Here is a 26,573-nt window from a genome sequence, read left to right as displayed (position 1 = left end):
CCACAGGATTGGCGGGCTAAAACAATGTGGGTGGCTGGACCCTCCCCGTGAGCAGCCCCCGAGAGAATGCTGCTGTTCCTCTCCTGGGACCTTTGGATTCACTCTATCAAGGGGATTTTCTTCTTTCTCTCCCGTCCCATGGACGTTCCCCGAAGCCTCCACTCTCCAACACTGAGGGATGATCCCATGGGCCTTTGTTATGGACAAGGCCACCACACACTCCCCTGTATGCTGTGGTATTTCTGTATTTGGTTTTTGGGCCCCACCCAGCAGTGCCCAGGGCTTACTCCTGGCTCTGCACTCAGAGTCACTTCTGGCGGACTTGGGGGACCCTGTGGGTAGGGGATGAAACCTGGGTAAATGCCTTAAACCCTGCAAAGTCCCTCCGTCCCCCAGTCTCATCTTCCTTTAACTACTCCCCACAACTGTAAAACCCTGGGCTGTGGGGCGGTGTGCAGTGGCAGGTGGTGACCTCGGGATGCCTTTTACCTAGGGCTGGGTGAGGTTTGCTCAGCGCAGAAGAGAGCACGGAGAGGGGGTTCAGAACAGGCCAGGAGAACTCTGTGAGCCCCCAGGACACAGTGAGGTCCCTAGAGTTCCTTGCTTGGCTCTGGGGACTTGGCTCTTGCCACCAGGAGTGGTGACCTGCTCATTACCTAGTGGGGGCTGGGAGGAAAGCTGTCCGGACATCCCCATCCAGGGGGTCCTGCACTCCTTCCACTTCTATAGTGAACCTGGGGTCTGGCCTGGTATCCGCCCAGAGAACTGGGGACTGTGGTACGTGAGACACAGGGTCATAGGTGGCAGCGCCTTGCCCCCAGGCCAGAAGCAGGAAGGCGCGCGCGCACGGCAGGGCAGGGGCGCGCACAGGCCGGGAGGCGGGGGCGCGCACGGGGCGGGGGCGCGACCGGGAAGGCAGAGGCGTGCCTGGGGCGGGGGCGGCCGCGCGGCCGCGGCGGCGGGGGCGCGCGGGCGGGGCGGGGCCGGGCGGGGCCGGGCGGGGCGCGCGGCCCCCGGAAGCGGCCTCCCGGAAGCGCGGCGCGGGCCGGGCCGTGATGGCGGCGGGGCGGCGGGGGCGGCGCTGTCGCTAGTCCGGCAGCCGCGGCGAACCATGGCCGCGCTGGGTCCGGCGGGCGCGGCGGAGCCGGGCTCGGGCGGCGAGGCGGAGGCGGGCGCGCTGCTGCCGCGGGAGCCGCTGTACAACTGGCAGGCGACCAAGGCGTCGCTCAAGGAGCGCTTCGCCTTCCTCTTCAACTCGGAGCTGCTGAGCGACGTGCGCTTCGTGCTGGGCAAGGGCCGGGGCGCGGCGGCGGCGGGGGCGCCCCCGCGCGTGCCCGCGCACCGCTTCGTGCTGGCGGCCGGCAGCGCCGTCTTCGACGCCATGTTCAACGGCGGGATGGCCACCACGTCCGCCGAGATCGAGCTGCCCGACGTGGAGCCCGCCGCCTTCCTGGCGCTGCTGCGGTGAGCGCGCGGCGCGGGTCTTCCGTGCGCCCCCCGGCCTTCCCCCGCGGCGGCCCCGCAGTTCCCGCGTCCCCAACGTCCGCCCGAACCCAGACTCCGCCTCCGCATCCCCCTGGCCGGGCGCGTGGGCGAGGACGGCCCGCGTCCCGGCCCTTAGCGTGGCCCGAGCTCTAGGTGGACCCCGGAGGCCTGGGTCACCCCTGTGTCCCGTTTGCTTTCTTTGAGGCAGGAACAGCGGGGCCAGGGAGGTCTCCCTCCGTTTACTCGGGGGCCCGGGGCCACCCTGACCTCTGGGCCTCATGGTGGGGTTCGGATGATTCCCCAGAAATAGGCGTCCAGGGGGGTCCCCTGTGATCGTGGTGCCGGGGCCTCAGCGCGCCCCCTGCCTCCTCCCTGTTCTCACTGATTAGTGAACTCTCCGTTCGGCCATAGAAACTGGCAGCGGTGGACACTGTTGCTTCCGAGGTGACGGTGTTTGTTCTGGGGGTCCATTCCACTCGCGGGTCAGTCGGGAGTGGCGCGAGGTGGTGGAGGCGTGAGAGCGCCCGTCGGGCGTTCGCTGGCTGGTGTTTGAGCGGACCCAGTCCGAGGCAGAGGAGGGGCTGTGCGCTGCCAAGGGAGGCCAAGAGGGAGCCGGGACCCGGATTCAGCCCTGGGATCCTGTGCCCCCGCGTTGCTGGGTCTGCTGGGCTCTGGGCACTGCCCGGTGTGGCCCAAAGAAATAAAGAGCGGGTGGGTGGCCAGGACCCCACAGGGTTTACACCCTATGGAGAACTTGGACTCCCCTCTGGCGTGTGACAGGCATCCTAAAGAGATTTAAAGACTAGCTGGGCGGTGGTTGGACCCCAGCACCAAACCCAAACACGGCCAAAATTCAATCCAAAGCCCCAAAAATGAAACTGTTGGCCACGATCCTCTGTATTTTAAAGCATCTGTCTCAGCTCTCGTGGACTGCTCCCGAGGACAGGAAAATAAATATGTCATCACAGTATTTCCACATTCCTTTGTCATTCTCACAAAGAAAGCTCAGGTTGCAGCCAGGCTAACTGAAAATGTAAATGACAAGGCCATGGCTTGGTTTTAAGTTTGAGAAACTGCAAACCCACATGTGAGTGAACTCATTCACTCCCAGGTGCTGATACTGGGTGCCACAGAGCCCAGAAATGCAAACATGGGGGCCGTGAAGGATTATAGCTTGGAAATGACATGACTGAAAATCAGTGTCATCATATGTTCAGGAAGCCATAGGTGGCCACAATAAATAAACTAGACCTGTTAATAATCCATGGAGTCAAGCGGATTCATCCCGAGATGATACCTGGGATGGTTGGACGTGGCACCCCGGAACCAGTAGAATGGACGGAAGCCTCGAGTCTGGGCCCGAACCTCAGGCCTCCTGGCAGCTCCTGCTGTGCTCTTGAAGCTGTATTGCTTCTCTGGGCCCAGTGCTCTGCTTGGGACCCTGCAGTGCTGAGGCTGACCCTGACCTGTGATGCCACCTGTGTTCCAGCCCATCATTTAGTTTACTTTTCATCCCCCCTCACCCCTGGCAGTGCTCAAGGACGAGCTGAGAGGTTACCTGGATGTGGCAGGGATCACCATGATCAGGAAGTGATGACTGACCCTGGGAGTGTGGACCCTTGTGAATGACCGCCCTGGGCACTGAGAAGCCTCTTGCCTGTGGCTCAGGCCACAGTGTCCGCCCCTATAAGTGGAATGGGCTTCCTGCCTCGGGACCAAATGAGGACGAGGCAAGGAGGCACAGGTGGGAGGGAGGTCTGGTCCCGGAGGGTCTAGTGCGGATTTCGGGGGGTGGGGGGTTGCATGGAGATTCCTCCGGTACGGATCGCAACCCTAACGCCATCCTGCCTGTGGCCTCCCGGTTGCTTTTCAGGTTTCTGTATTCAGATGAGGTTCAGATTGGCCCAGAGACGGTCATGACCACCCTCTACACTGCCAAGAAGTACGCAGTCCCTGCCCTGGAGGCACACTGTGTGGAATTTCTCACCAAACACCTCCGGGCGGACAACGCCTTCATGCTCCTGACCCAGGTGAGGAAGCATGCCAAGGCCCTTCTAGGGGCATGTGCAGGACACATCCTATCATGGAACTTGACACCTCAAGAGGGGACTCTGGGTCTTTGTTCTCTCCTCCGTGGAGTTGGATTTGACCAGCCAGCCTCAGTGGTTGGGTGACCCTTTGTATGCAGAACCAGTGGGAAGGGGTCCCCGCGGGTCAGACCTGTGCCATCCAGGCATCTCGGCCATCTCTTGTAGGGAAATGCATCAGGTCATGTGACCTTAGAATCCAGGCACCAAGAGGGCTGTGCAGTGCCAGCAAGGAAGGAGCTAAGGACTTAGAGGGCCTCGCCTCCCCGCATCTGCCATGAGGCTCTTCTTAGGGCTGGAGCGGAGCGTGTGGTTCCTGCTGTTCCCAGAGCCTGAAAGGGCCAAGTTCAGTTCCCAGCAGGGCAAATTTAACAAATAGGAAGTTGACGTTTGGGAGAATACTGGCCAAGGGGCTCTGATGAAAAGCTTGGGAGAGTCTGGGCTGCGTTAGGAGCCGGATGAGGGGTGGCTGGAGCGGGAACCTGGGATGCCCACACTCAGGGCCTGGAGTGGCAAGTTCAGGTCCCAGTAGAAAGGTCAATAGAGACCTCAGTACCAGTCCAAAGTTACTCTTGGTGAGTCATGTGAATCAGCCCTGGATGGACTCGTAAAACCTCTGCTCGCCCAGGGACTGGTTCCTGGAGAGGCCTCCCATCACCTCCTCTCAGACACCGGCCGTGTGTGGGGACAGACTGCTGGGAATCATCTCCAGAAGACAGACTCAACAGCCCTCACTTTACTGCCCATGTGGTATGCGCGTGACTGAGAAGTGGCTGCTCTGGATCAGGACTCTTGGAAGTGAATCATTTTTCCTAGTTTCAGTGGGAAATGGACTTCCGTATGGACACACAGATGAAATTGAGTTGGCTAGTGAAGAATGCTCTCACTGTTCTTATTTATAAAAAGCTCCCAGGGCTCGACATGGGCCCTCGCCCTGCCCTTGCATGCAGCCTCCCAACCCCCACCCAGTTCCCTGCCATTTAGGCCCAGGACAAACCTGAATGCTGGAGGGGAAAGTGTCCAGATGCTGGAGGGAGATGGAGCCAGTGGCTGCTGTGATGCCCAAGCTTCCGGAAGGCAAAGGCACTGCTGTCCCTTCCTCGGCTCAGACAGCTCCTCTGAAGCACTCGCGTGGGTGCTTGCACAGTCGACACTGGCTGTCTGTGCCTGTGACTTCACTGCATCCTCAGCGAACCCTCTGTGAGCTAAGACAGACACTGTTCCCCACTTCTGTAACTGTATGGAGAGTGTGTAAGTGAAGAGAAAAGGGTAGAACGAAAGAGACAATGGGTGAGAAGCTGGCAAATATTTGTTCTTTTCTGCAGATTTGAAATTCTTTATTTTTAATCCCCCGGTGTTTTTAGTTTTGTTTTAAGTTTTGGGGCTATACTTGGAGGTGCTCAGGGCTCACTCCTGGCCGTGTTCTCAGGGGTCACTCCTGGTGGATGCTCAGGGACCATATGAGATGCCGGGAAGGAATCCAGGTCAGCCATGTGCAAGACAAACACACCCTCCCCGCTGTACTGTCATTCCGGCCCCCTAGCCTGAAATCTAAGAAAATACTGAGGGCAAAGTAGATAAAGTTGAGCTTATATTTATTGTGTTGATGTGATTTTCTCCTTATGGCTAACATTTCTTTTTGAACTTGACCACATTCATTACTGTAAGCAAGCTCGGTGTATCATCTGGGCGTGTTCTCAGAGACATCAGAGTACCCTCTTATGTCGGGAAGGTCAGCTCCTGGCCAGGTGGGCAGCATAGCAGCCGGAGCACAGACTTTGCTGCAGAGCCAGCACCCAGTACCTCCTGGTTCCCTGAGCTCTTCGGGATGTTTCACATGGCCTAGACAGGCACCTGCAGCCTGTGGCTGTCTAAAGCCCCTGTGTCTGCTGCTCCCTCCCCTCTCCTCCCCACCACTGGTACCTATTCAGGGATGTTGGCCAGTTGTTGGCAGTATCTGAGCCACGGACCCTTAAGAGAGTTGGTCTTCAGAATGGAAGGGAGTGTCCAGCCATGGCAGTGGCTCGTGTCGGTTGGGCCGCTTACCCCTGTGTCAACCTCTACCTCATTGTCTGGGAGCAGCAGTGACCCCACCAGCAGGATGGTGCTTGGGGCATGCCCACCCTTTTCCCCTCGGGTGAGGGCTTCAAACATCAGGTTTGAGGGGCTGGAGCGATAGCACAGAGGGTAGGGCGTTTGCCTTGCACGCGGCCGACACGGGTTTGATTCCCAGCATCCCATATGGTCCCCCAGTACTGCCAGGAGTAATTCCTGAGTGTAGAGCCAGGAGTAAGCCCTGTGCATCGCTGGGTGTGACCCGAAAAGAAAAAAAAACACATCAGGTTTGAGCTTGGACCCCACCCTCTGCCTTTTTAACTTGGTTGTTTCTGTAAAATGCGCAGCCTGACTAAGCATGTAATACAAACTTCATTTCTGGCTCTTGGGAACCTGATCTGCCACTGGAATCCAACAATATGTGCTCTGGCTTCTTTGGCTCGTGGTCAAGTTTACAGAATCCCTGTTGTGTGTGGTCACAGACGATGTGTCCTCAAGTGTTATACACCATCACATGAACTTTCTATATTGTCCTCATTGTTAGATTTTTGCTTAGATATTTCAAAATGGAAAATGGGCCTGGGGTGATAGCATGGCGGGTAGGGCACTTGCTGGCCTTGCACATGACTGAGCAGGGTTCGTTCTCCAGCACCACATGATTCCTCTGACTACTGCTAGGTGTAGTCCCAAAAACAAACAAAAAGAAGGAAACAGGAAAAACATTTGCTGTTTGTGCTCGTATGCTCCTGAGATGTGGATGGTCTCAGGCAAGTCAGAGCATCTCTCCTCTGGAAACTGGGGTGTGGACCTTACCCAGCTGAGGGCCTGACCAGGGATGATTGTAAGGAAGGAGACCGTGGGTATGGGGGCCGTGAGGTAAGAATGACAGGTTGTTAGCGGTCGGTGGCTCCATTATCTCTGAGTATCTATGCTGGTAGCTTTCCACTTCTGCTGGTGGAATGGAATGTGGAGAAAGCAGAGCCTCAGTAATTGTTCTAAGTTGGCATCTTCCCGTAATTAGCCCTTATAACTGTTTACAGTCATTTGGATTTGTGCAGCCTAAAGGCAGCCTGGCTGGGACAGTAAAGGAGCGTCTGTGTGTATGTTTAGGCTCGGTTGTTTGATGAGCCTCAGTTGGCCAGTCTGTGTCTGGACACCATAGACAAGAGCACCGTGGACGCCATCAGTGCCGAGGGCTTCACGGACATCGACAGAGGTGAGTCCTGCATGGGGTTTGTGTCCTTAAAAGAGAAAGGGGTTCCTCCTGGGGGCTTGGGGCTGGCTCCTGGCTCTGCTCAGAGTCCCTCCTGGGGGCTCAGGGCTGGCTCCTGGCTCTGTGCTCAGAGTCCTCCCTGGGAGGCTCCAGGCTTGCTCCTCGCTCTGTGCAGAGTCTCGAGCTGGGTTTGGCCGCCTGTTAGTTCAGCACCTCAGCCCTTGTCCTAGCTCTCCAGCCCCTAGAACAATCTTAACTATGAATCAGGGCGTTGGGTGGGGCTGTGGCTCTGGGGGAGGGAACTCCCTAGGGTGCAAGGCCCTGGGCTTAATGCCCACCTAAAAAAAAACCATTTAAAGGGTTGGATTGTTGGGGCTGGAGCACAGTGGGTAGGTTGTTTGCCTTGCATGCGGCCAACCTGGGTTTGATTCCAAGCATCCCATATGGTCCCCTGAGCACCACCAGGAGTAATTCCTGAGTGCAGAGCCAGAAGTAACTCCTGTGCATTGCCAGGTGTGCCCAAAAAGAAAAAAAAAGGTTGGAATTTCAATCAAGGCATTTATCATGACTGTTTGCAAAAGACAAGTCACGTCTCGCTGCGCCCTGGGAGTGTGTTTGTCAGTGCTATGCTGTCACGCATCTGTTCCCCACAGACACGCTCTGTGCGGTTCTCGAGAGAGACACACTCAGCATCCGAGAAAGTCGCCTGTTTGGAGCCGTTGTGCGGTGGGCAGAGGCAGAATGCCAGCGACAACAGCTGCCAGTGACGTTCGGGAACAAGCAGAAGGTTCTGGGGAAGGCTCTTTCCTTGATCCGCTTCCCGTTGATGACCATCGAAGAGTTTGCGGCAGGTAAGCACTATTACCAGCCTGTGCCTGTCCTAAACACTTGCTGCACATTGATTTGATGTTCTTTTGTTTCGGTGTCATGTTTGGTGATCGTGGGTACAAGAGCGGGAATTCCACCCCAGCCAGTGGCAGTTGTGGCCCAAAGATTGATTGTGGCCTAATAACAATAATAATTTTTAAAGAGCATTTTTGTACAGACCCACCCCCACCGCTCACACCCCCAAACACACACCTGAGAGCCTGCCTGGTTAGTCCCAGACCACATAATAAAGCAAATACCACAGTAAAGTGAATTTCCCTGGGGCCAGAGCACAGCGGGTAGGGCCACTTGCCTTGATGCACCCAACTTGAGTTCGATCCCAGGCACCCCCTATGATCACCCCAAGTCCCACCAGGAGTGATCCCTGAGCACAGGGCCAAGGGTAAGCCCTGAGCACCAGCAGGTGTGGCTCAAAAAACAGAGTTAAGACTGCTCTCTGCTTTTCCTTCCTTGTAATGCAATGAGCAGATTTTGATAGCCATGATTTAGAGTGAGTAAAGAATTCCCAGTTGTGTGTTCAGGACTAGAGGGTTGGCTGTTTCCTCCCTCAGATGTTCTAGGGGGTTCACTGGTGACACTCTCCGAATCTCAAGCTTACTTTTCTTGTTTTATGTCCTCTTAAATTTAGGGTTATATCTGTGGTGCTGCTGGCAGGGTGGAGGACCTAGTGAGTGCCGGGATCAGCCTTGCCCCCAGCCCACTGTGCTGGGCTCTGAATAGAGAGTGTTCTTTGTTGTGGGGGGCGGGGGTTCAGTAGACAGCCAGAGTTTTTTAGTTTTTGTGAGGTTTTTTGCTTTTTTCGGGGGGGGGTCACACCCGGCGATATACAAGTGCTTTGCTTTCAAGAATTACTCCTGGCAGTGCTCGGGGGACCATATGGGATATTGGGAATTGAACCCAGGTTGGCCACATGCAAGGTAAATGTCCTATCCGCTGTACTGTTGCTCCAGCCCCAAGAGCCAGAGTTTCGTCTCAGTTAGATTTACTATGGCTTTTAGGCTTCAGTTACATCCTGCAGTTGTTTTTCTTTCTGCCTCGTTGGTGTGTGTTCCGGCCGGGCCCCTCACAGCGTACCGGAGTCAGGGATTGAGGTGGGCACTTGAACTGAACCACAGGCCTTCATTTTCCAGGCCCTGCGCAGTCGGGAATCTTGTCGGACCGAGAGGTGGTCAGCCTCTTCCTGCACTTCACTGTCAACCCCAAGCCACGCGTGGACTACATCGACCGGCCACGCTGCTGCCTTCGGGGCAAGGAATGCTGCATCAACCGCTTCCAGCAGGTGGAGAGCCGCTGGGGCTACAGTGGGACCAGTGACCGCATCAGGTATGGCCATGTGGGCCATCACACCTTTCACGGTCTCAGGACCAGGCTTTTGCATTTCATCTTGCTGTGCTCAGTCGGAGGGTTGTCTTAGTGTTGACACTGCCTGGGAAGCATCTCTGTCAATTCATAAAAACGTGGGAGACCAGCAGTAGTACAGTAGTGAGAGCATTTGCCTTGCATGTGGCCAACCCAGGGTCCATCCCTTGCACAAACATGTCCCCTGAGCACCATCAGGTGTGGCCCCAAAACAAATGAACAAAAACATTTATAAAATCTTTGGGGAAAAAGAGAGCCTTGAAAGATGCATGTTCCGTGTAGTGTAGTGATAGAAGAACTTCTCTTTGTTCCATTGTGTTTTCTTAGGTTCATTGTTAATATAGAAGAACGATGGGTTTTTGTAAATTATGCTTTTGGATTTTCACTATTTTAATTGCGCTTTTGTATGAAACTAGAAAAGTAAGTTTACTCAGGGCTGGAGAGATAGCACAGCGGGTAGGGCGTTTGCCTTGCACGCGGCCGACCCGGGTTCAAATCCCAGCATCCCATATGGTCCCCAGAGCACGGCCAGGGGTAATTCCTGAGTGCAGAGCCAGGAGTAACCCCTGTGCATCGCCAGGTGTGACCCAAAAAGAAAAAAAAAAAAAAAGAAAAGTAAGTTTACTCAGAAATGAAACACTTGAAGGACTGGGGGAAAGAGAACCCAAAGAAATACTGGATTCAAATGGAAATTTAAAATGCAGTTGTGAGCTCCTTCGTCATTTTTGCAGAGAGAATTCTAGATATGGAAATTGTCAGGATGAGGCCAAAACGCTGTAAGAGCAATATGCATGAGTCATTCACTCAACAAGTTAGAGTAGAAAGAATTGATTTAAGCATTCAGTCCCAACGGCTAGAAAATGAGTAGCAACGGAAAAAGAAATGAGAGAGGAAATAGATAAATAAAATAGTAGGACTAATAACATCCATAAGCTAGTTCATTAAAAAGACAACAAGGGGCTGGAGCAACAGCACAGCGGGTAGGGCATGTGCCTTGCATGCGGCCGACCTGGGTTCGATTCTCAGCATCCCATATGGTCCCCTGAGCAGCACCAGGGATAATTCCTGAGTGCAGAGCCAGGAATGACCCCTATACATTGCCGGGAGTGACCTAAAAGCAAAAAAACAAAGACGAACAAAATATATAAATATCTGGCAAGGTAATAAAAGAAGAACAGGAATATATAATATGTGAGGAAATTTTCATTTTCTTTCCGAATTTGCTCTGTGCTAATAAATTGAATCTGTTGATGGAATGGATCATTTTATAGGCAAAAGTAAATTATCAAAATTGACTGAAGAGGAAAACCTGAGTAGATCAGTCCCCATGGACGGAATTAAAAGGTATCAGAAATATCCACAAGGTGGTTTTCAACAGGTGAGTTTTACCAGAGTTCAAGGAATGGGCCATTTCCCCAAGCAGGGGCCAGAGTGATAGAACAGTGAGGAGGGCACTTGTCTTACAAGCGGCCCACCCGGCTTCAATCCCTGGCATCCCATGTTGTCCCCCAAGCACCACCAGAGTAATTTCTATGGATTAATTAACAATTCCTAACCCCTATGCACAGAACCAGGAGTAAGCCCTCCCTAAGCATCACCAGGTGTAGCCCCCAAAATAAAAGTCACCAAAATGCTGTAAGAAGTGAATATTGTGAGGGTGAGAAATGGCTTTCCCAACTTGTGCTGGAATAATCTGAGTACGGAAAATCCAACATCTCAGATAGTGAGAAAGCAAGGAGGAAGCTCAAATTTAAATTTGTTTTTGTTCTGGTGAGTATTATTGACAAAACGTGCCCATGCCATCACCTTGAAAATCCACATGAGCAAGACATCAGAAAAATAGTGAGGAGAGAGTCATTCATAAAAGAAAAGATGCAAGACAGTAAGTTTATAAACAAATGCTTCACTTCATTAATAATCAAGGAAAATAGACAGTCAATATCTAACAAGAAAATTGGGGCCAGAGCGATAGCACAGCGGGTAGGGCGTTTGCCTTGCACGCGGCCAACCCGGGTTCGATCCCTGGCATCCCATATGGTCCCCCGAGCACTGCCAGGAGTAATTCCTGAGTGCAAAGCCAGGAGTAGCCCCTGAGCATCGCTGGGTGTGACCCAAAAAGCAAAAAAAAGAAAGAAAGAAAATGAAGGAGAAATATTTATGGTTAATAAGAGTAAGAGAAATAGATCTTTATTTCTTGCTGGCATAAAATGTCTTCCCCAAAAACAACATGATCATTGACTATACCTCTCATTATCCCCATGACTTTTCTACTTCTGCAGATTTATTTTATGAAAATGCTGTGGTACTGCTAAATAGTTTAGCTGTAAGAATGTTCCTTGTGGCATTGTGACACAGCAGCTATAAATAGCCTTGATTAACCAACAACTAGGGCTTAGTAAAATATGGCAAATAGTAAAATATGGCAAATCACTATTAGTCTTTTACTTTTTAATTGTATTTGTGTTTATGTTCTGGTTTTGCTTTTTAGGGCCACGTGTGGCGATGCTCAGGGATTAGTCCTGGCTTTGCACTCAGGGTTCACTCCTGGTGGTGCTCAGGGGACCATTTGGGATATCAGGGATCGAACCTGGGTCAGCCATGTGCAAGGCAAATACCCTCCCCACTGTACTATCACTCTGGCCCCTCTTTTACCGTTTTCTATGGGGAAGTTACATTTATCTATATGTTCCTGTCAGATTTCTGTGATTTTATGTTAGTAGGAACCCTTCGCTCCTGACTAGAGAACACTCCCCTGGACAGGTCTCTGGTGACAGTCAGAAATGCCCAGCTTCCTTCCTGTTGGTTTTAGCTGCACTTTCTAATGCTTTCTTTTACAGAGAAGTCATGTTTCAGGGGCAGGGCTTGTGGGCCGTGCTGGAGGCCCACTGTTGACTCAGTGTGAGGGGCAGCTTCCAGATGCTCCAAATGCTTTGGAGTCAGTGTCAGGCCCAGTGGTGCGCTTCTCCCTAAAGGGGGCTGTAAGCAAAGCTACACCCACTCATCTTTTTCTGTGTGGGGGTCCTATCCCATCTTTACCACTACACCCCTCCACACTGCCTCTTTTCTCATTGGCACTGCCTCAGGCTGCACCTCAGCGCCAAGCTGGCCTCTGAGCTCCTCTCCTCCCCACGCCCACGGGCTGCCTGCCGGGTGCTGCCTCTTGAAGTCTCCAGGCAGCCTGGCTGTTTGTGGGGTCCCACAGGCATTTGGACTAGACTCACCAAGAAAATGATCATTACGGCCAAGTGAATATTGAGGTAAATAAACTTGTATTCTCAGTGAGTTAAGATGTAGAGGTTTTATATTTAAATAGACACTTCCAAAGATACCAGAAAGGGGTGCTTTTCCTTTTTCCAAGCCAGCTAGGTGTTCCAGGTAACATTTTCAAATAATTTGTTTGCCAGATGCGTTCTGCCTAGTCCATGAACCTCTAACAAGGCGAGCCAGAATGTTTGAGAAAGAGTGCTTAACTGCATTCTCCCCTTGATTTATATCTGCCTTCCACCTCCAGGTTCACAGTTAATAGAAGAATCTCTATAGTCGGATTTGGCTTATATGGATCTATTCACGGTCCCACGGATTATCAAGTGAATATCCAGGTACACCTTCCCCCACATGGTACACACGTCCTTCCACAGTGAGATACTGCTTCAAGGGAACCTGTGTTTTGTGTCATTATCAAAGGAGGCAGAAGACCTGTTGGTAATAATTTAAGTCTAGAGAGTTCTGTTCTGCAGTCAGTCTGGAAAGTAGTTTCAGGAAATTAGGGTCCTCACAGAATTGATATCCCACCTGGGCTGTCTTTGCTGTGGAAACCCAGCAGGGCCTCTGCGCCTTGTTCCGGGACTGGAGCTTGGGCCCAATGTCTGGTTCTCGCCAGCTACTCTGGTGTCCGCCCCCTGCCGTGTGTGGGCCCCAGCAGGCCTGATCCAGAGGTGGAATCGGGGCCTCCTTTTGCCTGGGATTGCTTTCTGCTCTAATAGTAAGGAGCAAAGGCTCAGTTCTCCTAGGGTCCCAGGAACCCCTCTCTGGCCACATCCCCACTTGGTCCTGTGGGGAAAGATCCTGAAAGACAGATGAGTGTTCTGCTCTGCTGTCCCTTGACCTTTCAGTATTGGCAGTGGGACTTGGTTTCAGTTGGTCTGACTTTACCTTCTGCCTTGAAACTCACAGATCATTGAGTATGAAAAAAAGCAGACCCTCGGGCAGAATGATACAGGATTCAGCTGTGATGGAACCGCAAACACTTTCCGGGTCATGTTCAAAGAGCCCATAGAGATCCTGCCCAATGCCTGCTACACCGCCTGCGCCACACTCAAGGTAAAAGACACCTAGAATATTCCATGGGTACTTGTGGGATCCATCCAGAGATGAAAGATAATCAGGCCTTTTAAGAACAGGTATTGCAGGGAGCTGGGGGCTGGGTACTTGGCCACGAAGAGGTGATTCTTCACTTGAAGAGACCTCTGCTTGAGATGGAATGCTTTTTTGTTTGCTTTGTTTTTGTGTTGTTTTGTTTGGTCAGTTTTTGGGCCACACCCAACTGTGTTCAGCGCTTACTATTGGCTCTGTGCTCAGGGATCACTCTGGTGTCTTGGAGTGATAAGGGGTGCCGGGGATTGAGACCCGTTCAACTACCTATTAAGCAAACACGTAACCTATTGTACTGTCTCTCTGACCTTATTTTTGTTCTTTTTATTTATTTATTTTTTTTTTGCTTTTTGGGTCACACCCGGCGATGCATAGGGGTCACTCCTTGCTCATGCACTCAGGAATCACCCTTGGCGGTGCTTAGGGGACCATATGGGATGCTGGGATTTGAACCTGGGTTGGCCGCGTGCAAGGCAAACGCCCTACCTGCTGTGCTATCGCTCCAGCCCCCTATTTTTGTTCTTTTTTGGTCCACTCCTGCCTGTGTGATTGGGGCACCCCATTCGGTGCAGAGGACTAAATCAGGGACATGGACGCCTTCATCTTGTTCTCTCTCCCAGCCCCTCTAAGTTCAGTAGTTTAGTCATTAATAGCTTTGAGCCAGAGGCTTTATTTTATTTATTTATTTATTTATTTTTTGTTAAGTTACAGTGTATGCAGCTTAGTAAGGAAATGTAACCATTAGGTGCTCCAATACCTCAGAATATACAAAGCACTAGTGAGCTCTGTTCTCCCTCAGGGTCCGGATTCCCACTATGGCACCAAAGGGCTGAAGAAAGTGGCGCACGAGACCCCGACTGCCGGCAAGACCATGTTTTTCTTTTTCAGCTCCCCTGGCAACAACAATGGCACTTCCATAGAAGATGGACAGATCCCAGAGATAATCTTTTATACCTAAGTTAGCATTAAAGTCCATCCTGGCTATATAGTATCTAGAGTCTGATCTCAAAGGCATAAAAATCCAGCCACAAAAAAAATAGTCCGAGTGTTGTGAATGTTTTTAATTGTAAGCTAAGAAACATTTTAGTTTCTTAGAGGAGATAGAATGCTAATTCAAAAATCTGCGTGATTTGCAGGCAGATTTTTCATTGTCTGGTAACCTTGTTGGGGGGAGGAGAGCAGGTTTGTTTGCCTGAGAGGGGCAGCACAGCTGTTTCCTACTGTCATCTGGCATCATTTCCTACAGCAGTTGGCTTACCATCCTGCAATGGTTTTGTCATGAAAAGAGTCTTCAGAGACATAGTTGGGTTTTTTTGCTTTTGTTTGGAAAGTTGGATGGCCTGGGCATAAACGCTTAATTTCAAAGTTTGTGAGAGGAGATGGGGAAGTATTCCTAAAGAATTCCCTGTCACTCAACATTTCAAAAGATAAGAAAAGTGACTTTCTATTCAGTCTTAGTGGAGTTTGTACACACTTTCACCATAATGTGATCTGTATAGACATGGGATCTAAAGGTGGAGCCTAAGATTGGATTCTTCCTTCTGGAATGGGATTCTTTATTCCTGCCCCTGTGCATGGGGAGGGATGTTGCTGGGACTTCCCAGACTCAGACTGGGATGGGGACGGGCCAGTCACAATCTGCCCAGTGCAGTGTGACGTTTCTGAAAAATCTACTTTGTCACCGAAAGAGGTCTAAGAAACATTGTGACCTCACTAAGGTAACAAGTATATTGGGACAGAGAAAAAGGGTATACTGCAGAATGGCATTTATATACTTTCTTACAAAGCGAATTTTTTATATAAGTGAAACAACATTCTTTTTTCCTCCCTTTAAAGCAGTTATATTAAAAACAAAAAGGTGATTAAGTGTAAGGTATAGCAACTAGCTGTGAAAAATTGTTTAAAATCACTGTTCCTTTCAGTATCAAAATAATTTTCCCTAATAATTAAGATGTAAGTCATCTAAAGTAAGTAAATCTCATTTTATATTTTCAAGAGGGTAGTGTGAAGTGTATTGGTGGCAGAAAGCTCCTGAAATCTCTGAAGAAAGGGGAAATTTTTCTCTCTGGTGCCACGACCTTAAGAATACAAATCTCAACTAACTGGAACAGCCATGGATATATGGGGTTCTGGTTAAGGAGACGCACCAGCACCCCGTGGGTAGTGACGATGGAAAGAATTTCTGCTGGACAGCATGGTGAGCCCAAGAGGGTTGTGACCATCGCGGCGTTTGGAGCAATGATTTGAAGTGAAGGTGGTTCTAGAGCATAGAAGGAGCATGGCTGCTGACTGACTTGAAGCGTCCCCTGGAGTGGAAAAGAAAATAAAATGCTATTATCCTTTTATGAGTTTGTCATTTGTCTTTTTCCTCCAACAGTTGCAAGTGAGCTATGACTGTTGTCACTACATGTTGACCAGTCCCACTTGAAGCCTCCTTGGTACAAAGAAGTGGAGTGAGTGTGTATTCATGCAGTCACAGGAATGTGTGTATGTTTCGCTTGTGTCTGGGCTTCCAGTTCTGCAGAGGGCGGAGAGAGTGTGTTCTTGCAGTCTCAGGAATGTGTGTGTTTCGCTTGTGTCTGGGCTTCCAGTTCTGCAGAAACCAGGAGCTCTTCTCTCATCGGACAGAAGAGGTCGCGCTCGTACGGGGATCGCGGAATACGCTCCGCGCAGGCGCAGAGGTACGCCCGACACACTGGTTTCCTGGAGGCCGGCGGTTCCTCTTGCGCAGGCGCAGAGTGAGTTTCCGGCGCCTGCCGCTCTCCTGGCGGTAATGTGGCGGCTTGGCCGCCGGTGGAGGCAACTCGGAGGAGGAACGGACGCTCGGGCCTTCGCCCGCCACATTCCAGGTTCCGAGATGCCTAAGAAAGCCGGTGCCACGGGGAAGGTCAGTGTCGGTGGGTGCGGGAATGCGAACTGATAGGACGTGTCCCCCATTCTCCGCCCCCATTCACCGTCAGTCCCCATGGCGCGTCTCCACGTGCCTCCGAAGCACCGGCAGCCAGGCTGAAGCCCAACACCCCGGAGCAGATGCTCCGTGGCCCAGGGTTGAGTGGCCGTGGACGCGGGGCTTGGGAAAGGGCGGGGCTTGGCGCCGTGGGGCGGGGCTTCAGGGCGTGGGGCGGGGCTTCTTACGGGGCTGGCAGAGTTTCTGGCAGCCTGGAATCGGGTTCTGGGGGCGCGCCCGTGACTGTGCTGTGGTTTTAGGGTAAGAGCCAGGACCCCGCCCCTCCGCCGCCCCGCGGGCCAGTGACTGTCGACCCCAAAGGCTGTGTCACTATCGCCATCCACGCCAAGCCCGGCGCCAGGCTGAACGCTGTCGCAGGTACCGGGAGCTCGTTCTTAGCAGAGACGTGGGGAGCCCAGGGGTGCATGGAGAGGCCTGGGGCCTCGCGTGTGCAAGTCAAGCCCGCTGCCCCATGCGTCTCTCATTCTCTCGTAGAGCTGCAAACCCAGTGCTTAAAAATGGATTGGGTGGGGTCGGATGGGGTCGGGAAAGCACAGGGTTCCAGCCGGGCCTTGCAGGCACCTTGCGTGCAACCCATCTCTCGAGCCCCAACGTTTAAGTTTCCTACACCAGTTTATTACCTTAATGGTTATTTGTATTTTGCAAGTGACACCAGTATTTTCCACGTGGTTTCTGAGACTCCTACCAGCCCGAGAAGTTCGTGAACCAGAAGGGCCGAACCTCTAAGACAAATTCGTGGTTTTTATTCCAGACCTGACAGCAGAGGCGGTGAGCATGAGTATTGCAGCTCCTCCCACCGAGGGCGAGGCTAACGCTGAGCTCTGCCGCTATCTCTCCAAGGTCCTGGACCTCAGGAAGAGCGACGTGGTTTTGGAAAAGGTAGGTGTGTGTCCCCTTGCTGTCCCCCACCCCCTCCCGTATTCATTCAATCACAAAAGGGTGTGAATTCATCCTATTAGTTTCCATAATTCCTGCAGCTGTGCCCTATCCGGGAGCAGCTGGCCCATTCCCAGCACTTCCTCCTTTGCAAACCTGTCCCTGCACCTGGGCTGTTGGCTTCATCCCATACCAAGACATGGAAGATGGCTCCCCTCACTTGGCATGTCTGTTCGTGAACCCGCCAAGCCTTGTGACCCTCCAGTTGTCTTCGCTCCCTGACAGCAGCACGTGGCCTCATTGTTATCTTGCCTGTCACAATCCCCCAGGAAGGATTTTACCAGGTTCCAGAAGTCACCCTGACTCACTAATGTACAATCTGCAGGAGTGAGACAGGGCATGTTTCTTTCTTTTTACTTTTTTGGCTTTTTGGGTCACATCCGGCGATGTTCAGGGGTTACTCCTGGTGGTGTTCAGGGGACTAGGTGGGATGCCAGGGATGAATCCAGGTCAGCTGCGCACAAGGCCAATGACTTCCCTGCTGTACTATGGCTCCGCCACCAGTTTCTTAACACTTTGTTCTCCGGTGTTCTGGGTGGAGTCGGGCATTCAAGGTCACTGAAAAATCAGCTGCACCAGAAGTCTGTCAGATTGGGTGACTTCCCCGCCATCCAATCCCCTCTGACCGGATATTTCTGGTTTTCTGTGAGAAATACTTGAATTCGTATGTGAACATTTGACTGACTGATCCGATCTTTGCCTCCTTATGATAAGTCCCTGTTTGCTCCTTACTATCTTTAAAGGATGTTTCCAAGCAACTTCTTTTTATAGTGGACTTAAAGGATTGTTTAACCACCACTGGTTTTGGTAGTTTGGAGTTTTCAGAAACATGTAATATATGTAGAGAATAGCAGTTTGTTTTGTATTTGGAATAGTTCCCTACCAAGTTTACATAAAATTATCATACTTCTTTTGACAATTTAAAAGCTAATTTTCAGGGCCAGAGATGTAGCCCGAACAGAGTGCCTGCTTTTGCTTCGCTTGCCTGACTGAGCCTAGGTTTGTTCCCCGGCACAAATAGTCCCCACCCTGTGCACACAGCCCCTGGGCACCGCTGGGCGTGGCCCAAAAACAAATAAACAAAAGTTTTCCACTTCTATGGAAAAACAAATTACATAAGAACTGGGAGTAGGGTGTTTGCCTTGCAGGAAGCCAACATAGGTTCACTCCAGCATAGAGCCAGGAGTAAGCCCTGCGCACTGCCAGTGTGCCCCCCCTCTACCAAACATAAAGAAATTACTTAACAACAGGTTATTATGTGCATTCCGTAATGCACACAATGGATTCCATACTCATTTTGGAACTTGAGTGGTTGGTTTAGGAAGGCAAAAACCTTGAATACTTGTGAACATCTGTAGTGAAGAGGGATGGTTCTGAGTCTGATTAGGACAGAGGAGGCCACCGCCCACAGGAGCTATGCTAGTGGGGAGGCCTTCACCCACCACTGTGACAGGAACTACCGAGGCTGCATCTGGGGCATCTAGTGTATGCGTTGACGCCATTTGTTCCTTTTGTCCAGGGCGGTAAATCTCGTGAAAAAGTGATCAAGCTTTTGGCCTCCACAACTCCAGAAGAGGTCTTGGAGAAGTTAAAAAAGCAAGTTGAAAAAGAATAAAAGCAAGACATGGAAAATCCATCCCCAGCAGTGATTTTGTTGTTAATGCTGAAGAAGCTATTAGGTAGGAAATGCAAAAAAGTAGAACTTTCAAAAGCATTCTACCCAGGATACTGTTACCAGGATATTGGTACCAGCTTGGAACATATTTGTCTGGTTCTGTGACTTCACAAAGCTGCTAAGTGGAGAGGATGTTAGGAGTGGCTGTGACTAAGCATCCAGACTTCTCTTGGATCACAGCCTACAGGAAAGCATTGCTGAGAGCTCCACATCTCCGTCATAAATGAAACCATTGCCAAGCACTTCGAGAATTTGGAGAGTTGCCTTCTTACCGGTACAGTTTCCAAGTGACAGAGGAAGACAGAAATGTTTTCTGTGCCTTTTAAATGCCACTGAACATTTTATATGAAAAACCAAGAATAATCAAGACTTGCAGTTTTATGTTCTCTCTCCATTCGGAGACATCACTCCAGGCAGTCGCCTTCTTGCATGGCAGCTACAGATGGCAGATTTGTAATTCTGATGCTTCTCTAGACCCCCAGAACGGACAAAGCAGCCCTTCGAGGGACTTGGGTAGAGCCCAGGTCAAGTGTCTCAGGCCCTGGGCTCCATCACCTGCACCAAAAAACGAGAACTAGAGGCAATTTCCATTGTGTGTAAAAGGCAGTCAGAAATTTTTATCTGTGTAGAAGCTATTATTCAAAAATGAATAATAGCGCCCAGAGATGAACCGGGAGCCGCGCCACGAGAAGCAAACCCTCCGCGCCTATTGACTGTGATCCTGAGGTCTCCTAACCCATTTTGGCACCAGAGCGGATGCTTGAGCCATGCATTTTGACTGTGAACTGAGCTAAAATATTAGAAACCCAAAACCGCGCGGCCGCTATCGCGGCCGCACGGACTCAAAGTCTTCACTCTTAGCAATGAAGAGAAATTATTAGATGATGCCTATTCAGCAGGCCTGATTGTTGGGGAAAATTTCCAATCAATAATAGTGAGTTCTGTATGGAAATATGGAATGTACTCAATATATAGAGAGAATAATGGGAATATCATTAGCTACTTAGATGGGGGGTGGGGTGGGAGGGGGGTGTATTGGGGTTCTTGGTGGTGGAACGGGTGCACTGGTGAAGGGATGGTGGTTTAATCAGTATTTGACTGTGACTTAAACCTGAAAGCTTTGTATTTTTTTTCTTGTTTTCACGGTGGTTCAATAAAATATTTCTTTAAAAAAAAATAAAAAAAATAAAACACCAAAAAAAAGAATATCAAAAAAATGAATAATATCTTGATTGTAAATATTCTATGCAGATTCAATTAAGTTGACAAGATTAATAACCTGATTACTTTTGTTCATAAAAAAAACAACCTGATTTACAGTTTGCTTTGTGTCAGTGAGTGAGGAAAATGTATTGAAAGACAAATTCTTTAAAAATGTGTAATGGTGGGCAGAGAGTTAGTACAGCAGGTAGGACATTTGCCTTGAATGCAGCCAACCTGAGTTCTAATCCCTGGCATCCCATCTGGTCCCTGAAGCACCATCAGGAGTAATTCTTTAGTGCAGAGCCAGGAGTAACCCCTGAGCATTGCTGGTTGTGACACAAAAAAGCCAAAAAATAAATAAATAAAACTGTGTAATGGGCCCAGTGGGCTAAGCAACTTGCCCAAGACCTGGGCTTGGACCTGGCACTGTCTGCACCCTGGAGTACTGCCAGAAGAGGCCCAAAATAACAACCAAAAAAAAAAAGCCAGATTCAGGGTCAGGAATGTAACTCTGAAGTGCTTCCCTTGTATGTGTAAGGCTCCAGCACAGCAAAAACCAACAATACTAAATGCATAAGAAGGCCCAAGGGCGATGAGTTGGTTATGGGAAGAAGTGAAAAGGATTCGGCTAATCCCGCTTTTGTTCTGTTGATGGGGACCCAGGACCAGAAAGGCAGGCACCTGTCCAGGAGCACACTGACAGTTGCCTCTTAGATGGCTTGAGATCTTTTCCTACTCTCTCAAACCCACTTCAGTGGTTTTTGGCTGCTGGTCGGTCTGGGGGCGCAGGCTTGATCCTGGCATGGTTTACCGGGAGTGGCCCTACAGCAGCCAGAGCCACACAAAGCAGCATCTGAAACAGGTCTGTGTTGTCTGTGCATGAAACAGGCATGACTGTGTGGTCACGGCTGAGAAGAGCTTAACATTTGTACAGTCTCCCTTCTGCGTTGCCGGGCATGTGCACACACAACACACAGGAAAGAAAAATCGGAAATGAGTAAAACACACAAAAGTGAAAAAAGCTCTGGTGAGGAGCCAAGAAAGCAGTGTGATGCTCCTGATCAGAGGGAGCCTGGAGACGCTCTGGGGAATTAAACAGTATTGGCAGTGGAAAAACATCATGAGATTAGCCTCACTCAAGTCACTGAAATGCAGAGGAAACCCAGCAGGTAGTTAACAGGTGTGTCTCCCCATGCCTGGGGACAGCAGCATGGCCCTGGGCCTGTGAACCGTCTTGCACTGCAGCTCGTGTCTGCACTTAGCGGTCACTGGGAAGGCTTGTCCTTCCCCTGCCACTCTGCCCATTTGAAAACCTGGTCAGCTGCAGTGCTGGTGCTGGCATCAAACCCAGGCCACCCCCACACAGCACGCACTCACTGCCCCCATCCCAGGCCAACCCCTGACTGTGAAGGCTCTCGGACACCACTGTCTGCCCACTTTCCCATGCTGATAGCACCTGTTTCTCTGCACGTCAAGGCCTCCACAAGGCCACCCACCTAGAGTCCTGCCACTGCTATTACAGGGTCACAGGTAACCACTTTGCCCAAGCTGTTCTCCCAGACTCCCAGAAGGCCCCCATGTCATGGGTGTTTGCTTTATCCCCAGTTGGTTCCAGTGAGTAAACTCAGCTTCTAGAAATACTGGCACTCCAGGCTACTTGCCAGTTGAATGGTTAGAAACCTACTACTTGAATCTGGTTTATTTGGCCCCAGGAACCATGAGCAATCTAGTTTAGATTCTGTAGAAAGTTGATTTGATCTGAATCTGAAGTACTGATCTAAATAAGTCAGTAACTTCAACCAATACTAGTTTACTATTTCCATAGATTTATTATTATTATTTGCTTTTTGGGTCACACCTGGCGATGCACAGGGGTCACTTCTGGCTCTGCACTTGGGAATTACTCCTGGCAGTGCTCAAGGGACCATATGGGATGCTGGGAATCAACCCGGGTCGGCCATGTGCAAGGCAAACACCCTACCTGCTATACTATTGCTCCAGCCCCAGATTTTTTATATTTTTGTCCTGGGCCACACCTGCAGAGCTCAGGGCTCATTCCTGATCATTTCAAAGGACCTTATGAGATGCCAGGGATCTAACTCAGGTCAGCCATGTGCAAGGCAAGCTGCTATACAACACTCTGGCCCCTTTTCGATTGTTTAACTCTATACCAAAAACAGTTTTAAAAACATACCTCTGAATTTTTAAGTAGGGCTTGAGTGGCCTATATAACTTAGGATTTCAAAAACAAATAACCAGTCTATTTACTATTTAAAAGTATGCATATATGTGTTGTGTGTATGTAGCACTGTAGCACTGTCATCCCATTGTTCATCGATTTGATCGAGCAGGCACCAGTAACGTCTCCATTGTGAGACTTGTTACTGTTTTTGGCATATCAAATATGCCACGGGTAGCTTACTAGGCTCTGCCGTGCGGGTGGGATACTCAGTAGCTTGCCAGGCTCTCCGAGAGGGATGGAGGAATCCAGCCTGGGTCAGCCACATGCAAGGCAAATGCCCTACCCGCTGCTATCGCTCCAGCCTATTGTTTAAAATAGGAACCTTTTCAGTTAATAGCTTCTCTGCAGTACATCATTTGTACAAGCAAAGCTGAGTGCTCCACAAGCACTGTTTCCTCAAAGGGAGGAAGTGGGCAACCCAGGCTGCCTCATACAGGGGGTATTGGTTACTGACACAGCCTTCACAAAGGCAAAAGTGCTGCGTGTTGAGTCAGACTATGGATTGCTACAGCTACAGAGTTTGGGTTTAAAGAATCAAGTGCAAAGAATCAACTAGAAAATGTCTGAGGTATTCAGAATCAGAGTGTAATTATTTTTATTAGACTCCAACATCAGTGTCGTAGATGGTTCTGGCACAGGATTTGTTCCCTTTTGTTTTGGGGTTTTGTGGTCATTTTGGGTCACTATCTGACAATGCTCAGGGGTCACTCATGGCTCTGGAGACCTTATGGGATGCCAGGGATTGAATCCAGTGGGCCCAAGTGCAGTGCAAGTGCCTAGCTACCTATTGTATGATCACTCTCAACGGCTCTATTCCTCCAGTCTTCTAAAAAGACACTAAATGATTGTGGTGACTCACCCTAGAGCGAAAATGATCACATAGTAGTAGTCACGGCAGAACTCAAGACAAAGAGACTCCAGCTCTTTTATTTTTTTAGGGCCTTACACATGTCACCTCCAGAGGCAGTTCTGCCCCTGACCCTACAATTTCCCTATAACTGCTGATGTATGTTACAAGTCATGAATCAATCATAGCAATTTCACCGCATTTGGGAAGTGAGCAAATCCAGGCATATGTATAATCCCTTATCTAACAAAGTAAATGCATTTTCTAGTTGACAATTTTAATTTCTGTATGAAATGAGAACTTCTAGAGGTCAAAGAGGTAAAACTAAACCAAGTTCAATGCATATGAAGTCATCCATAACTTCATCGGGGGAATACTTCCCTGGGACCCTCACATCCCTAGTAAGATCTAATTTTTTTTTTTTTTACTTCAGGTTTCAAAAAAATAACAATTCACTCTCCAAAATCAGATTTTGTGGAACTGACCAACAGAAGACACTTACGATCCATGTTCCCAGAGAAAATGGCTTTGCTGACTGCTGGTGTCCTGTCAGTAGTACCCGTAGGGAGGCTGCTGCTTGTAGCCACAGTGTCCATACTGTGGGAGGTAGTAGGGGTCTTGTCTCTGCTGCTGGTAACTGTTCCCCCAGGATCGTCCGTGCCACTGGCTTGATCGACTGTCATTGGACCACCCCCGTCTGCCATCCCCTCTAAAATGTCTGTTGTCTTGTAACCTGCAAGGATAGAAAAGATTGGGATGCTTTTTATTTACTTTTAAGTGTTTTGGGATCATACCTTGTGGTGCTCAGGGGCTTTTACCAGCTAACTAGTGGATGGAGAAAGTGTTACTCGCCGTGGGACCATGAAGTGCTGTGAATCAAAGCATTTGTTCCAGCCCTTTGTATCATCTCCCTGGCCCTTAATGATATCTCCCACCCCTGCCAAAAAAATAGCAACTCTTTCCTGGGAGACCTGATTTATCATCTAATATTCAGGAAATGAGAAAACATTCTCTACCGTAATTCAGTACCAGTTACTCAAAACCTTCCTAAGATTTAAATCATTCTTCCATTATTGCATGATGATCTTTGCAGAGAACAAATCCATAATAGAGTTATTCTGAATCTAACTGAAAGGGAACCAACTGTTCAGAAGCAGCACAGGAATTTATTCCTCTGTCTGTTCTGAAACATCAAACAGGTATTTCATAGCTTATAAGCTTCTTTTCTTAAGTGACATCAAAACAACACCTTCATAGGATTTAACAGACATTTCATAGGAGATAGCTTTTCTTGGGGGGATTGGGGATAGGAGGGTGGAAGGGGGAGAAGGGGTGCAAACCTGGCAATGCTCAGGTTACTCCTGGCTCTACACTCAGGGATCATGCCTGCATGATCCTATATGGGGACTATATGGGATGCTGGGGATCAAACTTAGGTCAATCGTGCAAGACAAGTGTCCTCCCCACTTCTCTATCCCACTCCAGCCTGGAGACCTAGTGGGTATGGGGACTCTCACACAGTCTCATATAGTCAATATCACTGCCCCAAGATTCAGGGCTCTGAAAGCGTATTTGCAAAGACAGTTCACAGAAAACATTTTTTAAAACCAGGAGCAAACAAACACACACTTGCACATGCACACACACACACACAAGCACACACAAACATCCCAAAGAAAAATACATGGTGTCAACCATAAGCCATATGCTTCCCCCACCTCAGGCACCATTATCAGATACAAGTAGATGCCTTACTAAGCAAACACTGCTCCCTCTGCCCTCATCTGGGCAGCAGATCAGAGCTGTCCCCTGCGGGCCCAGCCATTTGCATTGACTGTCCTGGTGTAACACCTACCAATTGCCTCGATTTCTTTGGTTTCCACCAGCTCTGCTATTCCACTCTTCGACAATTGGAGGGGCCTCGGGAGGGCGTTTTAGGTATTCCTGGAATTCCTGGTCTTCTTCTGTGAATCTCTTGGCAAACATCTCTTCGAAATTCCGCACTGCTTCAGAAGTGTCCGTCATTTTGATATCTGTAGTTTCAAATGTTTTATATTACAATTTTTTAAAAGTCTTACCAGATAATGAAAACCAAGAGAATAATTTTAGGTCGATTTGGAACAATTTTTACACAAAAACCCTGGTGTATCCTTTTTGTGGGACTGGGGAGAACCTGGGATGCTCAAGGATCACTCCTGGTGAGCTGGGGGCAAGGGAATATGGGATGCGGGAGATCAAATCTGTGCAAGGGAAAAGCCCTCCCACACTACGGCTCCGGCCCCAGGACTTGCGTGCCTGCTTTTACATTTCCAATGTCTTTGTCATTGTCTGTACCTTCGCCTATGTCTGTATCTGTCTATGCGTGTGTCTATGTTCGTGGGTGTCTGTATCTGCGTCTGTCCCTCTATGCTGGTGCCGGTATTTTTGTCTGTGTCCGTTAATGTCTGTCTGTGTCGCGGGGTGATGGGGGTGCGGTTAAGTCGTTCGCGCTCTCCAGCCCCTCCAGGGCTCGCGAGCGAGGACCCAACCGAACCCAAACTCTTCTTCCTGTGCGGCCTCCTGCTCACGCCCGAACCCCGCGCCCCTCGTCTTCCACGGTCCTTCGCTCTATGACCGAGTCTCCGCCGCAGAGACGGCGCCCCGGAATCCCCCCGACCCCCCGGCCCATCCCGGTTTGCAGGCAAGGGCAGCCCTGCACGGTACCCATCCGGGGCCTCGCAACATCGGACCCGATCTCAGATGTGACCACGTCCTGTCCGCTCTCCGAGGCCGACGCGCTGCAGGAATGCAACCCGCTCCGCCGCGCCGGCAGGAACCAGATGCACTTCCGCTTCCGGTGGGAGGTCTCGCGAGGTCCGGGCGGATGTCCCGGCCCCGCCTGGTGGTATACGTCACTTCCGCTCGCCGGCGCTTGCCGAGTCTGTCCGTGAGGAGGACGAGTGCGTTTGCCGGTGTCTCCCGTAGAGGCGTGGCGTGAGCCCGATGGTGCCTCCCTGCACGGCCCCGCGACCTTGTCAACCCCGGCACGGCGCTGGAGTGGCCCTGCCGGTCTCCCTCAAACGTCCCTGGGGAGGGGGCTGGAGCGATAGCACAGCGGGTAGGGCGTTTGCCTTGCACGCGGCCGACCCGGGTTCGGATCCCAGCATCCCATATGGTCCCCTGAGCACCGCCAGGAGTGATTCCTGAGTGCAGAGCCAGAGTAACCCCTGTGCATCGCCGGGTGTGACCCAAAAACAAAAAACAA

The 26,573-nt window shown here is 50.4% G+C and overlaps 3 protein-coding genes across 6 annotated transcripts; 2 read left to right on the top strand and 1 right to left on the bottom strand.

Moving 5' to 3' along the window:
- Nucleotides 1-1,019: 1,019 nt before the first annotated feature.
- On the top strand, nt 1,020-15,803 carry BTBD1 (BTB domain containing 1). 2 transcript variants are annotated; one of them, XM_004617536.2, is made up of 8 exons: nt 1,022-1,464; nt 3,359-3,515; nt 6,738-6,843; nt 7,494-7,691; nt 8,859-9,051; nt 12,599-12,686; nt 13,261-13,407; nt 14,258-15,803. In XM_004617536.2, the coding sequence occupies exons 1-8, from the start codon at nt 1,112-1,114 to the stop codon at nt 14,414-14,416; spliced, it is 1,401 nt and encodes a 466-aa protein (XP_004617593.2). In that variant the 5' UTR covers nt 1,022-1,111; the 3' UTR covers nt 14,417-15,803. The 2 variants fall into 2 exon arrangements, with proteins under 2 accessions (XP_054997493.1, XP_004617593.2); XM_055141518.1 differs by lacking the exons at nt 12,599-12,686; nt 14,258-15,803 and having other exon boundaries at nt 1,020-1,464; nt 13,261-13,363.
- A 122-nt stretch (nt 15,804-15,925) lies between these two features.
- Nucleotides 15,926-19,887, top strand: C6H15orf40 (chromosome 6 C15orf40 homolog). The gene is made up of 4 exons (XM_004617535.2): nt 15,926-16,345; nt 16,666-16,783; nt 17,178-17,305; nt 18,882-19,887. Exons 1-4 carry the CDS (start codon nt 15,926-15,928, stop codon nt 18,975-18,977), a joined length of 762 nt encoding a protein of 253 aa, XP_004617592.2. The 3' UTR covers nt 18,978-19,887.
- RAMAC (RNA guanine-7 methyltransferase activating subunit) lies at nt 19,060-26,173 on the bottom strand. 3 transcript variants are annotated; one of them, XM_004617605.2, is made up of 4 exons: nt 26,033-26,158; nt 25,185-25,362; nt 23,832-24,062; nt 19,060-19,592 (listed from the first exon to the last, which is right to left on the bottom strand). In XM_004617605.2, exons 1-3 carry the CDS (start codon nt 26,034-26,036, stop codon nt 23,879-23,881), a joined length of 366 nt encoding a protein of 121 aa, XP_004617662.2. In that variant the 5' UTR covers nt 26,037-26,158; the 3' UTR covers nt 19,060-19,592; nt 23,832-23,878. The 3 variants fall into 3 exon arrangements, with proteins under 3 accessions (XP_004617662.2, XP_054997495.1, XP_054997494.1); XM_055141520.1 differs by lacking the exon at nt 19,060-19,592 and having other exon boundaries at nt 23,384-24,062; nt 26,059-26,173; XM_055141519.1 differs by lacking the exon at nt 19,060-19,592 and having other exon boundaries at nt 23,384-24,062.
- Between the last annotated feature and the right edge of the window lie 400 nt (nt 26,174-26,573).

This window comes from Sorex araneus, chromosome 6 (assembly GCF_027595985.1).
Source record: "Sorex araneus isolate mSorAra2 chromosome 6, mSorAra2.pri, whole genome shotgun sequence".
Lineage (NCBI taxonomy): Eukaryota > Metazoa > Chordata > Mammalia > Eulipotyphla > Soricidae > Sorex > Sorex araneus.
The sequence above is the reverse complement of the archived record's forward strand: the minus strand, read 5'-3'. Positions and strand labels throughout refer to the sequence as shown.

Coding starts and splice junctions, on each gene's coding strand:
- BTBD1 (XM_004617536.2), top strand. CDS start 1,112: ATGGCCGCGCTGGGTCCGGCGGGCGCGGCGGAGCCGGGCTCGGGCGGC. Junction 6,844..7,493: donor CTTCACGGACATCGACAGAG/GTGAGTCCTGCA, acceptor TGTTCCCCACAG/ACACGCTCTGTGCGGTTCTC. Junction 7,692..8,858: donor CATCGAAGAGTTTGCGGCAG/GTAAGCACTATT, acceptor TTCATTTTCCAG/GCCCTGCGCAGTCGGGAATC.
- C6H15orf40 (XM_004617535.2), top strand. CDS start 15,926: ATGCAGTCACAGGAATGTGTGTATGTTTCGCTTGTGTCTGGGCTTCCA. Junction 16,346..16,665: donor AAGCCGGTGCCACGGGGAAG/GTCAGTGTCGGT, acceptor CTGTGGTTTTAG/GGTAAGAGCCAGGACCCCGC. Junction 16,784..17,177: donor CAGGCTGAACGCTGTCGCAG/GTACCGGGAGCT, acceptor TTTTTATTCCAG/ACCTGACAGCAGAGGCGGTG.
- RAMAC (XM_004617605.2), bottom strand. Junction 24,063..25,184: donor CAAAGAAATCGAGGCAATTG/GTAGGTGTTACA, acceptor CTATCCTTGCAG/GTTACAAGACAACAGACATT.